This window comes from Perca fluviatilis, chromosome 6, assembly GCF_010015445.1.
Source record: "Perca fluviatilis chromosome 6, GENO_Pfluv_1.0, whole genome shotgun sequence".
NCBI lineage: Eukaryota > Metazoa > Chordata > Actinopteri > Perciformes > Percidae > Perca > Perca fluviatilis.
In genome coordinates, this window is record NC_053117.1 from 12,343,625 (window position 1) to 12,358,625 (window position 15,001).

At 39.7% G+C, this 15,001-nt stretch overlaps 1 protein-coding gene across 1 annotated transcript in view; it reads right to left on the minus strand.

The window, feature by feature from the left end:
• The window catches only part of LOC120561038 (voltage-dependent N-type calcium channel subunit alpha-1B-like), a 261,579-nt gene that overhangs the window by 49,918 nt on the left and 196,660 nt on the right, over positions 1 to 15,001 (minus strand). The window contains exons 20-26 of the mRNA XM_039804005.1: positions 10,196 to 10,261; positions 10,022 to 10,054; positions 8,498 to 8,530; positions 6,793 to 7,578; positions 4,931 to 5,118; positions 1,862 to 1,982; positions 327 to 456 (exon numbers count right to left, since the gene is read on the minus strand). Coding sequence (XP_039659939.1) covers positions 327 to 456; positions 1,862 to 1,982; positions 4,931 to 5,118; positions 6,793 to 7,578; positions 8,498 to 8,530; positions 10,022 to 10,054; positions 10,196 to 10,261 — 1,357 coding nt within the window. The remainder of the gene's footprint in view (positions 1 to 326; positions 457 to 1,861; positions 1,983 to 4,930; positions 5,119 to 6,792; positions 7,579 to 8,497; positions 8,531 to 10,021; positions 10,055 to 10,195; positions 10,262 to 15,001) is intronic.

A 15,001-nucleotide genomic window follows, 5' to 3' on the forward strand; every position in this document is an offset into this window, starting at 1 on the left:
AGCTGTAATGTAACGTAAATGGGCAATTGCAGAGCTGCTTCTAGTTAAACAAAAATATTTTACTCTTTAACCGAAAGGTCTATCTCTGTAGGGATTTTTTCCATAATGTTGTCACCAATTACTGGACCAATTCCAAAGATTTACAGGTTTACATTAGTCACTTAGACATCAATGCATGGGGAAATTGGGTCCAGGTTGAAAAATACTAAAATTACCCTTTAATTATGTAACAGGCAAAACTCCATACTGACAAGAAAAGAAGTGTGAATGTGCATTGTGTACATTGTGTACACATGTGTAAAGTTCATATACACTGTGTGTCTCACATTGTTGCGAGGGGCATTCGTCCAGACAGGGTCCTCTGCTGCCAAAGCGATACTGCTCATAGCAATGACAACCAGGATGGACATCTCAAAATAACGCAGAGTCACAATGTAATGACATAACCGCCTCACCCTGAGAAGAGAGAAGAAGGGATGGACAGACAAAGAGAGAGGTAAAGAAACAGCAAGCAGTGGACATAGAGATTAGGCTGTAGCCGCAGCAGCTACTATCTCCTCGCTTTTAATTTGCTTAAAAAAAAAGGCCTAAAGCAAGAATCAAATAAAGCCAAGCTCTCAGCCACTAGACCTTTATCAGGGTAAATGTTTTAACAAAGACAAATCTTAAAGCTTATGATGACAAGAAATAGAGCAGACCTCTGGTTTTTCACATGGGAAATGCAGTTTCAGACTTCAGATACAACATACTGGTAGAAGAAGAGGCAAAATGGCAGGAAATATTGCACAAATGTAGATCATTATAAAGAGCAGTACCCTAACCTCAAATAGCCTGGGTAAATCCTGACGAACTTCCGGCAAATTTGAGATTTGCTCTGCACAACTGAGAAGGGTCTGGTGTCAACCAGGCTAACCCTCAAAGGCATACTAAGTAAACTTCAAGTATAGCATAATGCTCTGATCAAAATCCACATTGAAACTCAGAGGATGGAGAGGGCCTTGTGTATACCCTGATTGCTTTCTGTATTGATTTATTTCCAGTGTTTGTGATAAAGTATCTATGGATCTTTATATATTTGGACCAACTATGTGAAGTGCATTTCCCATTTTGTTAAAGATTTGCCATGATAAAGGTCTAATGACAAAAAGCTTGGCCTGCAGTTGATGTTTGAAGTGTGCACAGCCTTGCTTTCTCCATATTTGTCATTTTTGCCCTTCTGGCACCTTAGCTTTGTGTCAAAGTTGCAGTTTTCTGGGAAGAATAGACAAGAAACGTGAAAGTAGAACAAACAGTGTGTATATATATATATATATATATATATATATATATATATATATATATATATATATAGACACACACACACACACAATGGTAGAAATATAGCAACTATATTAAACAGCCTATACATACAGGCTTATTAGAGGCTGCAGCTCTATAAAAAAAACTATGTAGATATAACTAGATACTACTTTATTTTTTTTACTGTGTACTGCAGCCAAACCTCAAATAAAATACACAAGTACGCAAGTTAGTGAAGCGGCTTAACCTGAAATTACTAGTGTTAACTTTGAGTGTGTTGGTAGAGGAGGCACTGGCCTCTTGAGGAAGTACACTTTACTGCTTTTACTAGGTGGGAAAGCAGAGAGGGGACAGATCAACACAGGCTAGACCTTAGCACTTAGAATTGTGGTGTAGGATTGGGTGATTTCCGATAGTATAATAATGATATGATAGCTTATTGATTACAACATTTAAAAAAAAAAAAAGTAATATCACCCAATCTCTCCATGGTTCAACTTCCATAGCATGTGGGAGGTCCTACAGGGAGGTTAAGAAGTTGAAGAAGGTTGAGGTGACTCACGGATTAGTCTGTCCGAAGATGAACATAGAACTGTAAGGCAGAATGGGTTTGGGTCCACTTTGACCTCGATCCGCCAGGGCCTTCTCATTCATGGGCATTGTCTCACCGTCAATACTGTTAACTGGGGAGATAGATTATATGTTTACAGCAATGCAAGCAAGGGTCACATTTGACTCCTAAGCAGCATCAGTCTTCACCAAATACTGCATGATATTTACATTTGGACCTTATTTAATTATTGACATGGCAGAGTGGCATTGAGTCACAACCCCCAAAAACTGTTCATCTAATTTATTGCCCTCAAAACACCATTAGAGAATGAATTAGATCTCTTCTTCGACCTCTGCAAGGCAAAGTCTGATACAATAAAAGAATCTTCACCATTACCATTTAACCAAGGTCTGGCTGTATCATTGTCGATCTCTAGATACCAACCATCACGTTTTAATCATGTACCTGTATAAACAACTATTGTTTGGAAGTATTTAATACAATCTCCCAAAAAGTCTCAGCGCCTGTTGAACCATCTGTTATCACTGCTTTGTTTGGTGTTACACTTAAATCCTTACTCCAAAGTCATATGAAAGACCTTTTGGCTGGATGCTTGATTTTTCCTGTTCTTCCCGCCTATCATTCATGGATTTGAGACTTTTTTTTTCTGTGGGAGAGCACGGTGGCCTAAAGACACTAACCATGGAAAGCAACATTCCCAGTTAATGTACAGTCGGAGTTCTTTGGTGCATGTCACTCCCCATCTTTCCATTATTTCCTGTCATCTTTCTACTGACGGTTATAGTAAAGACATAAAATGCCCCAAACAATATTTAAAAAGATCATCTACAAATTTTAAAAAGACACATTTTTCACACAAGCTGAGAAATTGACATTTTCTACCATCTCAGACTGACTTTCATATTTCCTGTTAGTGATTAACCTTTTTTTATTCTACCTTTGTATTTTATACAACCATTTTTCTTTTATTATTATTACTTTATTACTATTATGTATTACATGTAGTGTTAATTTCGTCAGACGAGACAAGACTAAATATGTTCATCAACGACCTTTTTTCCCATGACTAAGACGAGATGATGATAAGACTGCACCAATGTCCAAAAACGCTGACTAAGACTGAATTAACATGCATTTTGTTAACGAAAAAAGACAAGACTAAAATGTTTTGCATAAAATAAAAACTAAGATATAATCTCTCTTATAATCTCATTAATCTCTTATGTCTACAATCGTCTCTACGTTTTCATCATGAGATAGAATATTCAGCTGTTACGCCTTCAAAATTTTCCGAATACCAATCCCAATTTGTGCTGTTGCTGCCAGCCTCTGAGAAATAATCCCAGAAATAATTTGTTATTTAAAAAAAGACTAAAATGTTTTAATGTTTTTCTAAGATATATTGAGTTTTCTCTAAAACTAGACTAAAATTATGAGACTTTTAGTCAACTAAAACTTGACTAAGATACCTTGATTTCTCTTTTGATTAAAACTAGACTGAAATGACAAAACTTTTAGTTGGCTAAAACTTGACAAAATGACTAAATATTACTAAAACTAACAAGGACATTTGGCACAAGACTAAATTAAAAATAGGTGACAAAATTAACACTAATTACAGGGCTTGGATGAATACTTGATTGTGATTGGTCAATCACGTCATTCTGTGGTTTTGCTATTTCTGTATAACAAACCAATGCTAAGTATAACCGACCGTTGCCATGGAGGGAGTTCTGATCATGATGACTCAGGTGGACCATTTTTAAATAAAAAAAACGTTTTTAAACAATATTTGTGATCATACAGAGCAAATACTGCTGATTAATGGATCACAGAGGAAGAGAGAGGGAGGAGGAAACAGAGATCACTGACAGCGTAACCTTTGTATGAATAGCTGTATAATAAGCAGTGTAATAGGGCTAGTCGATATGGACAAAATCAAATATCACAATATATATCACAATAGACCAAATACCTTGATATCGATATCACAATGATATTGTAGGGTTGACTATTGGTGCTTTCACAAACATATTTATACAATGCGATTTTTGATAAATAATTATCAATGATGTGAATATAAGTCAAATAATAGAACAGCTATAACAGTCTGGTAAGTTCAAAAAATAACAACACTTTATTGTAATGCAGCCTGTAAAACCAGGAAAATTATAATATGACAGTTACGCCATATTACGATATCCAAAATCTAAGAAGATATCAAGACTTATATCAGGGTATCAATATAATATCATATGCTAATTAGAACCCCTTCAGGCTGATTCGAGTCCTGTATCAACCTGTCTGGGTTCTAATTCGCAATAATAGCCAGCTTGGTTCCCCTACTTATTTGATGTATTTCTTTTTTTGCCCCTAGTATTTGCAAACAGAACGGTTCCTATAGTAGGAGCCAATTTAACACTCATGAATTAATCCCAAAATGATGTACTACTCTGACTCCACAGCCCTTATGGACCAAACAGATCTGGATCTTACCAGAGAGCACTGTAGGGGGTAAACCTTCCAGGTCTTAAAAAACAAATGCTTATTAAAGAACCTGTTTAATACGCTATTTACGTAATACTGGCCTCAGCATGGTGGTCGCCCCGAGATGGTGTTACTTTGGTTCCAGGTTGGGTTGGGTGCTTCTACCCCTGTATCCCTGTACATCTGCTTGCAGGTGTCTTTAGGTTTGGTTTTAGTTTTTCTGTCTGACATTTACTTCCCCACATCAGCTTAATTTTTTATGTCTTAGTAATATTCATCCCTTGTGAAAAGACCTTGTCTCCTGGGGTGATCATGGTACTGATGTCAGATTTCACCACCCTTGGGCCATCTATGCAAAAATGAACTGCATGTGCAAGCCACACATGCTGCAGACAGTCATGTGTTAAATGTGTTCCTCACCCTGCTTTCTTCACATTAAATGATTCTCTATGTTCTCAGCATACTGTACTTGGTTTAGCTGTATGTGACTATAGAAAAAGACCTTCAATGTATTGGCCGCCATGGAAGTTAAATTATGTATGCATCCTGCAGGCCTCGGTTGGTACTGACTTTGTATGAGGGTGGTGTCTCCAGGTGGGGAAGTGATAGTCACAGGAGGAATGTGGATGGAGGTTTGGCCGGTTCTTGTGATGTTCCTCTGGTTGTCTGAGTCCTCTCGTCGGTCAGGAGGACAGTTGCCCCCTTCAGAGCCCTGCTGGGGGGAGATGGCGAGGAACTCACCCTCTGAGTCGCCAAACCTATCCCGAGAACAGAGATAGCATCTTAGATATGAATATACTGTATTTTCTTAATTAATATCTCCTGCTGATGGCCCAATGATTTGTTACCTGCCACCAATGTCAGTGACATTTATTTGACTGATGGATATGGCTAAATATTTACCGATTAGTAGAAATACCATTTAATACTGCGGGGTCACTGAAAACCTTTGATGATCTCTTTCAGTGCAATTATTATTTTTTCATTCCAGAAGGCAAGGTCGAAAATTAGTGAAAAACCTTGAAATATCGCAAAAAAGGTTTTTATGCTTGGAAGCATGTGACTTAAATGTCTGCTGAAGCTTCCTGGAGAGACGAAAAATGGCGGCAGATGAAAACACCAGACCTGTGTGGAGCGTAACATATTTACATCAGGTTTTCTACATGTTTTCCCCACCAATTGGGGTTTGACTGATGCTCTTTTGATTATGCCATCTTATTGCATCTTCTTCTACTGCAATGTTATAATGGCACCTGACTGGAGAATTAGTGCCACCTATTTCTTAGTTCAATGAACCAACTTGCTAAAGTTGCATGTAGTGGATGGAAATGTGCATACATTTGCCTTTTTTTTTCGTCTGAAATTCGGTTTAAATTTGTACTGCTTTGATGGAATCCTGGCTACTGACTACAAAGAACTTACAACCCGGTTCTAAATTTGATGACTCAACTTTATGTTGATCAATTTTCCAAACAACTTCAAACGACACTCGAAACTGGGCTTCCTTGGGTCCTGAGCAATACAGTATAGAGTATGTGCTAACAGCTAGCTGTTAGGGAGCAGGCTATTTCTGGGAAATGGGCCATTCTGCATAATGAGAACTTTTACTTTTTTACTTTACTTTCGGTACTTTAAGTATATTCTATTAAATATATGCATATACTTTAAGTACTAATGCTTTTGTACTTTTACTTGAGTATAATTTTTTTTTTTTTTTTTTTTACCCAACCCTATGCTTGTGACCAGTGGGCGCTACGCTGGTTGACGTAATGTAGGTGGATTGTTCAATGCATTAGGCTGTGAGAAAGTGAAAATGGAACTCGCGAGCAGAAAAAGCGCCACCCGGCCGCGCCCCCAGCCAAAAGAAAGCGACCCAAGCCGAGCCACACGCCCACCCGCATTTCCAACCTGTTCCGTGGCGGCAAGGACCCCAAACAACACACCGACACATCGCCGCTGCCAAAACACCTGCGCATGAAACATCCGAAAAAATACGAGCCGCGCATGAAGGAATCTACAGACAGCAGCCAAAACGCAGCAACCCCAGGTATGGCAAAAGAAGGACAGTCACAGCTAAAAACTTGTGTAAACCAGACAGCCTCTCCCGGGCTGTCAGCCGTTCTCTCGGAGTCTCCCTACAGTGGGAGCGGAGCGACTGCTGCTTGTTAGCTAACATTAGCTAAGGAAACCCTTGGTTACACATTTAACTATTTTAGAGGCTGTGGACGTTGTTTACTTCATTAATGTGTTTACTGTGTTAATGGACTGAGGATGGGAGTAGGATTCGGTTCGGTTTCGGGTTCGGCGGGAATCGTAACCAGTGGATTCGGTATTCGGCCGAACCCCAAAAATCTGGATTTGGCCCATCCCTAACTTTTAATACAGAGCTAAAGAGCCACAGAGACTGTGAAGTCACAAGTATCAATTTTTACCTGTGACTCTTCTCTTTCTCATTGGACACCTCTCCTTCAACTGTGGATTGGCCCTTGGATCCATGAGTCCGATGTCTCCTCCGCTCTCCATTGGCACCACTGTCTCCTCTGGAATTCCTATCCCCATCCCTGTTAGACGAACGTCCATTTTTGTGGCGGGATCTTCGCTCTCCCCTCCCGCCACTGTTCACTGTCCCATTGCCCCCTCTGGACTGTCGGTGTGAATGATGATGCCGATGCTCTTTCTCGCTCATGGCTCCTCCACCTCCGCTGTCATCAACTGAGCTCTGATGGTGAGGTCTCCTGCCTCCTTCTTGGCTTCGGGACCTCTCGCTCTTCCCCTCTTTGCCCCGGCTGCTGTCATGGTCTTTGGAGCGGCTGTGATGGACATGGTGGCCCCCGTCCTTACTGGTGCCACTGTTATCATTCGTCCCCTCTCTTGTTCTGGCCCGGTCCCTGTCTCTGTGGCGGTGGTGGCGACGGGCCTGGTGAGGCACAGGAGGGGGAGGGTCATTGGCAGTCTCTGCCTCCTCTGGCATGGAGGGCTTGTGATGGTGGTGTTGATGGCCGGCCAGCAAAGGCCCGTCGCGAGGCTCAACAACCAGCGGCCGGTCGAGGTGGGTCTTCATGTCAGGCCGGATGTTCAGGGCAGAGGACAGGCGAAGACGCTCCTCAAGATCCAGCTCACTGTAGAGGGCCTCGCAGCTCGCTTGGTTCTGCCTCCTCAGCTGGTTGGCCCTCTGCTCCCACACCGACATTGTCTTCATTGACTTCTGCTGCTCCTTACTGGGGGAGGGGCAGAAGAACCAGACAAATCAAAACCAATTACATTAATATTAACATATAAAATTCTGTGGAAATCATTTTCTAAATCCCTCTACTTCCACGTCAGCGTCACAACAACAGATTGTCATTTCTACAAAGGGAATAAGCATTTCCAGTGGATACACTTACAGATATGGTTTCATTTGAGGCATGACACATTCACTATGTATGTACTTTATACTTCATGGCACATAATACCTGTTGTATATTTCATTTTACATCTCAGGATGACACACATAGTCCCTACATGCTGAATGATTTACAGTATGACCAAGGTGCAATGGAGCTTTCAACACAGCAAACCACTGGGTCCATTTATCACAGGCTACTATGGAGAGAGCACTTTCATGGATATGTCTGAACAAAGGCCAAGCATGGCCACATTACCATGCTTTGACATGCTACTTTTTTCTGTCAATGTCGGTGTGTAATACAGTACTTTGAAATGGCTGATTGCATGCACTTTTCATACCGTGTAAACTAAAAACAGTCCTATCTCCTCACAGTTGTGAAATTATATCTTACAATGCCATCTCTTTAAGAGCCATTTCATCAGAGAAGTGAATCTGATCAATACACATATTAGGAACACAAAATAACTTTATCCCACTTTCTCTACAGTAGCATTCTTCGTGCCCACTATTCTATATATGTAAAACTTTAAGAGCAAGCACACTGCACTATGGATGGACAATATGGGACTGGACTCATTGAATGAACAGAAAAGCCTGTAACATGGTGAGCATGATAGGAATGCAGGGCAGCTCTGTTTTATGTGTGTGGTCTTGCTTTCAAGAATGTAAATAATGAGATCATGATGAAGTATATGTTAAACATGTAATCATCATCGACCACCTCGCTAGCAGGCAGTTGGGTTTACCTCAGGTAGTGGACTGGGGTGCAGACATAACTCCTACAAACACAAAAAGGGAGCAACAAACAGAGAAGCAAACACAGGGAGAGAAGGAACTTCAAAGGGGCAGAAACAAGTTACAGACAGAAGACAAGGGGAGCGGGGCAAATAAGCTTCAGATAACTAACAAGTGGAGAAACATGTAAAGTACAGATGCAAAATTATACAAAAACCCAAAAGAAATTGTTTTGCTGAGAAGAAGCAGGAGGAATAATGGGGACAGGAGACAAACACTGAATACACACCTGTGCTACTACAGCGTAAAAGAGCTGTGTGTTTGGCTTACCTAATAAAAACAAAAATGTGCTCTAATTCGTTTTAATTAACGAGTGTGTGTGATCTGATCTGAGAATAGGATGGTAAACCATCCCCTTGCTTGTTGGTAACAAAGTCTGCATATTACAGAAATTGTAGCAGCAGCAATAAGCAAACTCTTAGTGGTTTGTCCTAACATCACTTAATAAAGGTGCTACAACAATTTTGGATGTAGTGTGGTAATGTTTAAAGTATCTGGTACTGTTATTGTTCAGGCTGTTCACATGAACCATTTGTACATAAAGCTATGAAAATTAATACACTGTAAATTGGTATGTATTCCATATTTATTACTGTATGCACCACATTGACGGCTGCTGTATAAGACTGCAAAGATTGAAAGGAGGAGGTTGGGGTGGATGGTTGGGTCCTAAAACACAGGGCGTTCAAGCGGAGTTCATGTCCCAGAAGAAGTTAAGTGAGAAACACAACACCTTTACCCAGGAAACGGGTTTCCCCGGGAGTACTACTTACAGTAAGGAAAACATAACCGCAACGGCCACTGAAGCAACTGTCCCCTCACAGTGCCCTGTACCAGGCTCATAGTCACATTTTGTTGGCTAAACTTAACTGTCATGTGACCGGCCGGCGGTCGTCTTAATTTTGTAGGATATCATAGAAATTGTTGTGCATAAGTTTTCATAAAATATTATACGAACCCGTTCATGACAATACGTTGTATTGTTATAGGGTAATCAATATACTCGAAAGCTTTCCACTTATTTGTCATGGTTATTAAGTTACTAAGGCTTATTTTTGTGTTCTTAGTGCATGACGATGAAGAATGATAGTAACTCAACAACTGCTGTGTCCAACTACTAAGTCACTCAGCATCTGTCTGTGTTTCTACTGAGCAGTCATGTTCTTCATCTGTATAACACATGCCTAAAGCAATATAACATACAGTACAATACATATTTACAACCAGCTTGGGAAAATTAATCATACTTGATATTATACATAATGAACACACATACATTATGAACAATGATATGTGCTATCTTCAAATCTACAGAAGCAGAGGTGCAGTTATTGAAAACAATAATTCTCAGACATAAGGGTGTCGATCACAAACAGTCAGATAGCATGATCACTGACACAGACACTTGTGACACTTGTTCATCACAGGGAAGCAATAAAAACAGAACACAGTAATGAAAATATTGAAACACTCACGCAGCTCTACCAGAAGGTGTGATCACAGAGGAGCTGTCATGTTGTGTTGGACAATTCACACAGAAGAATGACATAATGACACCAGAAGAAGACAGGGTTAGACAGCAGAAAAACAGGGATGAAAGAAGGGTAATGGGAGGATTTAAAAATTGTAACAGAGAGGTAATAACTCACAGTGAGTTAACGCTGCAGATGGATGAGCTGCTAGAGTGCGCGTTACCTCGACTGCGTGTTAGAAAACTGCACATGCACAAAACAAAAACGGGGAAGGGGAACACCATATAGGATGAAGTCAGAAAAAATAGCCAGACACCATTCAACATTTCTGTCTTCTCTGTGTCATTTAGTCTCCCTTCACATTTTAACGCAACGGGCAGTCAAAGCTCAGAGAACACAAGGCTGAGACTGAACCAGAAAGGAAATGTCATACAAATGGAACATCAGGGACATTTTGACTGCCATAGTGACAGTTTATTCATTACATATTATTTATGCTAAAATGGGCAAGATAAATACCATTAAAGCCCAGATATAAAAGAGTAGGGTTATACTGAACACAAAATACAAAAAGCAAATTGAATTTTACGGATATTTGTAGAGGTAAAGCTGCTCTGGATACAAGAACAATGTCAAGGGTGAAGCTTTAAAATATTTGTCTTAATATTGAGGTCTGTGCCAAAAACTCAGTAATGCTGTAGCTCGATTGCAGCAGCTAGTAATGTTTGTGTGGTGACACAAAGTATATTGTGCTGCTATTGGCAATCATGTTAAATCCATGAATATGGTCAAGTCTACTCATGAGGAATCAGGTGAGCTTTGCATGTTTTGATTAAAAACAATGTAATCAGTGTAATCACATTATAGTTTTACTGATGGCAAAATGGCCTATGGTTTCTCTATGTAAGACAATTTTTAATTTACATGTAACTGGCCCCACTTAAAGTGCAAATAGTCTCAGTTGTGGTTTGAATTGGGGCACAACTTCCACAGCCTAGTTGTCTAGTAGCTCTTACATTTGGTTTAGATTAGGTAAACAAAATCAAAACCATTAACAACTTGCAGGACTTACATGCTACATTCATATTTTTTTGTAGACCACTTGTAGGCAACCTTATAAAGTTGTTACAGTAAATATGTTAGCTGTTGCCTATTTACACATTCAGCAAACAAGGAACAACATTAGCATTCAACTGGAATGGGGTTTGTATATAAGTCCAATATTCACGCTCCTTTTAGCTTTGTTTTGGTCTCCACCAACTACTGAGGAAAATCTCTGGCTCTTTAGCTGTTAAATGCTCCTCAGATAGTTGCTATCTCTGTCTGTCAGCTGTTTGGTGCTGGACAATGGGTTTGTCAGAGCTTTATCACTAAAATACAGCTGCATGCTGCCGCTGGAAGAAAGGTTGATGAGAGTGGAGTTTGTTGACTATAAAACTAAAATGAGCGAAAAGATGCTTAAAAGCTCCACAGGGCTGAGGGCGACTGCAGAGTCGAGTCGGTAATTCTCTGTGATTTTTTCACTACGAGTGACTACTTTTACATTACACACAGTCATTTAATCTATTATTTATTTAAAAGTATTGATTAGTGCAACTTTAAAGATCAGAATGAAAGAAGATAAAACTACTGGCATTTATATCAATTGCCTTTTGACCAAATGTCCCTCCTTCACAGTCTAGTCAAGTCACAAACTAATACAATTTGAAGTCATTATAAGTCTAAGGATATATTTTGAAGCATCCTGCAATGCTAATACATTAAAATGTACTTAAACTCTGCACCTCAAGATTAAAGGTGTATTATTTTTGCCTTGTTGCTTTGCCACATAGGGTATGTACCAGGGGCTCAGTGGAAACAGTGAATAAGTCTTTTTGACGCTACTCGATGAGGATCAACACCACCAATGAGATTATTTACGACTCCAGAGCAGTACTCTTATGATCTTTGTTACACAAACTCTATGTATACAAATGAGCCTTAACATGCATAATAACACAGTTTGTTAAAGAACACAAAACAGCATACAAAGCAGTATATTTAGAGGAATGGTAAAGAAGAGTTAACAACAATGCAATGTAGACTGTTCTGTATATAAAATATGTTAAACAAGAATAAAGCAGTACACTGTATATAAGAACTATGAGTTCATATTTTAGTATACACTATGGGTGGGAATCACAAGGTACCTCACGATATGGTACACGATACATGGCTCACGATACCGATAATATCACAATACAGCAATTCTGCAATAATCAATATATCGCTAGACAATCCTATAATTATACATCACGATATCGGTCTAAATCTAAATACAAAATGCCCATGAAAAGGTTAAGTGCATGTTTTCTCTCTTTATTCACTGCAAGTCCAAACTGTTAGAAAACCGCACAATTCTGCAGCACTAGTTTTTCAGTCTGTAAATTAAAATTACAGAACCATAGGGCAACTATGGATCCAGACTTTGGACTTAAACATGGCTGGGGAATCCGTTACTTTCCTCAAACTGCTGTCCGCTATCCCGTTGAATACAGTGCCTTGCGAAAGTATTCGGCCCCCTTGAACTTTTCGACCTTTTGCTACATTTCAGGCCTCAAACATAAAGATATAAAACTGTAATTTTTTGTGAAGAATCAACAACAAGTGGGACACAATCATGAAGTGGAACGAAATTTATTGGATATTTCAAACCTTTTAAACAAATAAAAAACTGAAATATTGGGCGTGCAAAATTATTCAGCCCCCTTAAGTTAATACTTTGTAGCGCCACCTTTTGCTGCGATTACAGCTGTAAGTCGCTAGGGGTATGTCTCTATCAGTTTTGCACATCGAGAGACTGACATTTTTGCCCATTCCTCCTTGCAAAACAGCTCGAGCTCAGTGAGGTTGGATGGAAAAGGGGGGTTGGGAAAAAGTTTTTTTTTTTTTTTTCCAGATTTTTGTTTTGATTCCGGTCTGGACTTTGACTTGGCCATTCTAACACCTGGATATGTTTATTTGTGAACCATTCCATTGTAGATTTTGCTTTATGTTTTGGATCATTGTCTTGTTGGAAGACAAATCTCCGTCCCAGTCTCAGGTCTTTTGCAGACTCCATCAGGTTTTCTTCCAGAATGGTCCTGTATTTGGCTCCATCCATCTTCCCATCAATTTTAACCATCTTCCCTGTCCCTGCTGAAGAAAAGCAGGCCCAAACCATGATGCTGCCACCACCATGTTTGACAGTGGGGATGGTGTGTTCAGGGTGATGAGCTGTGTTGCTTTTACGCCAAACATAACGTTTTGCATTGTTGCCAAAAAGTTCGATTTTGGTTTCATCTGACCACAGCACCTTCTTCCACATGTTTGATGTGTCTCCCAGGTGGCTTTTGGCAAACTTTAAACAACACTTTTTATGGATATCTTTAAGAAATGGCTTTCTTCTTGCCACTCTTCCATAAAGGCCAGATTTGTGCAGTATACGACTGATTGTTGTCCTATGGACAGAGTCTCCCACCTCAGCTGTAGATCTCTGCAGTTCATCCAGAGTGATCATGGGCCTCTTGACTGCATCTCTGATCAGTCTTCTCATTGTATGAGCTGAAAGTTTAGAGGGACGGCCAGGTCTTCGTAGATTTGTAGTGGTCTGATACTCCTTCCATTTCAATATTATCGCTTTCACAGTGCTCCTTGGGATGTTTAAAGCTTGGGAAATCTTTTTGTATCCAAATCCGGCTTTAAACTTCTCCACAACAGTATCTCGGACCTGCCTGGTGTGTTCCTTGTTCTTCATGATGCTCTCTGCGCTTTAAACGGACCTCTGAGACTATCACAGAGCAGGTGCATTTATACGGAGACTTGATTACACACAGCTGGATTCTATTTATCATCATTAGTCATTTAGGTCAACATTGGATCATTCAGAGATCTTCACTGAACTTCTGGAGAGAGTTTGCTGCACTGAAAGTAAAGGGGCTGAATAATTTTGCACGCCCACTTTTTCAGTTTTTTATTTGTTAAAAAAGTTTGAAATAGCCAATGAATTTCGTTCCACTTCATAATTGGGACCCACTTGTTGTTGATTCTTCACAAAAAATTACAGTTTTATATCTTTATGTTTGAGGCCTGAAATGTGGCAAAAGGTCGAAACGTTCAAGGGGGCAGAATACTTTCGCAAGGCACTGTACCTCTTCCTCTTCAGCTAGATAACTTAGGTTCAAGTTTCCCTCATTCATGTGTTGAGCACCACTTCAAGGAGCCATGAAGTAGCGCCACTTGGAGCAGGGAAATCTCTTTAGAGCGCCTTATTTTAGTAATTAAAAAATAGATATTTGGCGCCTGCGTATCGATTCTCGTATCGCACGAAGAAGGATAACGATATATTTCCATATCGATTTTTTGTCCCACCCCTAGTATACACTATCATATACTGCCTGGGGAATCTACAGTAAGTCCATAATAAGCCTTGTGAATGGTTACACTGAATTGCAAAACAGCTGTCTTTGCTTGTTCTGTAAAGCTTTTTGTTAAATATCTGTCTATCCCAATATCAAACATGCTGTACAGTATATGTGTGGTTTACAGTGCCCAATCTACTTACAAGTCAAAAATATAATTGGATATCAAGGACATACTGGATGTAAAATATATATATATATATATATATCTATTTGTGAGTAGTATTCTGTCACTGGATGTTATAATTTGTAGTCCATGTAGTCAGATACATTAGAGGTTATTTAGGAAACAGAAAACAGGGATCTGTCTTGTGAAGAAAAGCATGTGTGTAGGTGAGGAGATTAACATTGACTTTCAGTCTGACATAGACTCTGAGGAGGTTAATCAACATTTTGCTTTGGGATAGCAAATAGCAAGTATCCTCTGGCATAGCAACCCAAGAGCTGAATCAAACAGAGACCATGCATGCAAGTATCAATGAAAGAAAATTCTGACTAGGTTGTGTATGTTTGTTTAAATTCAGACAGAGAAACAGTGAAGGCC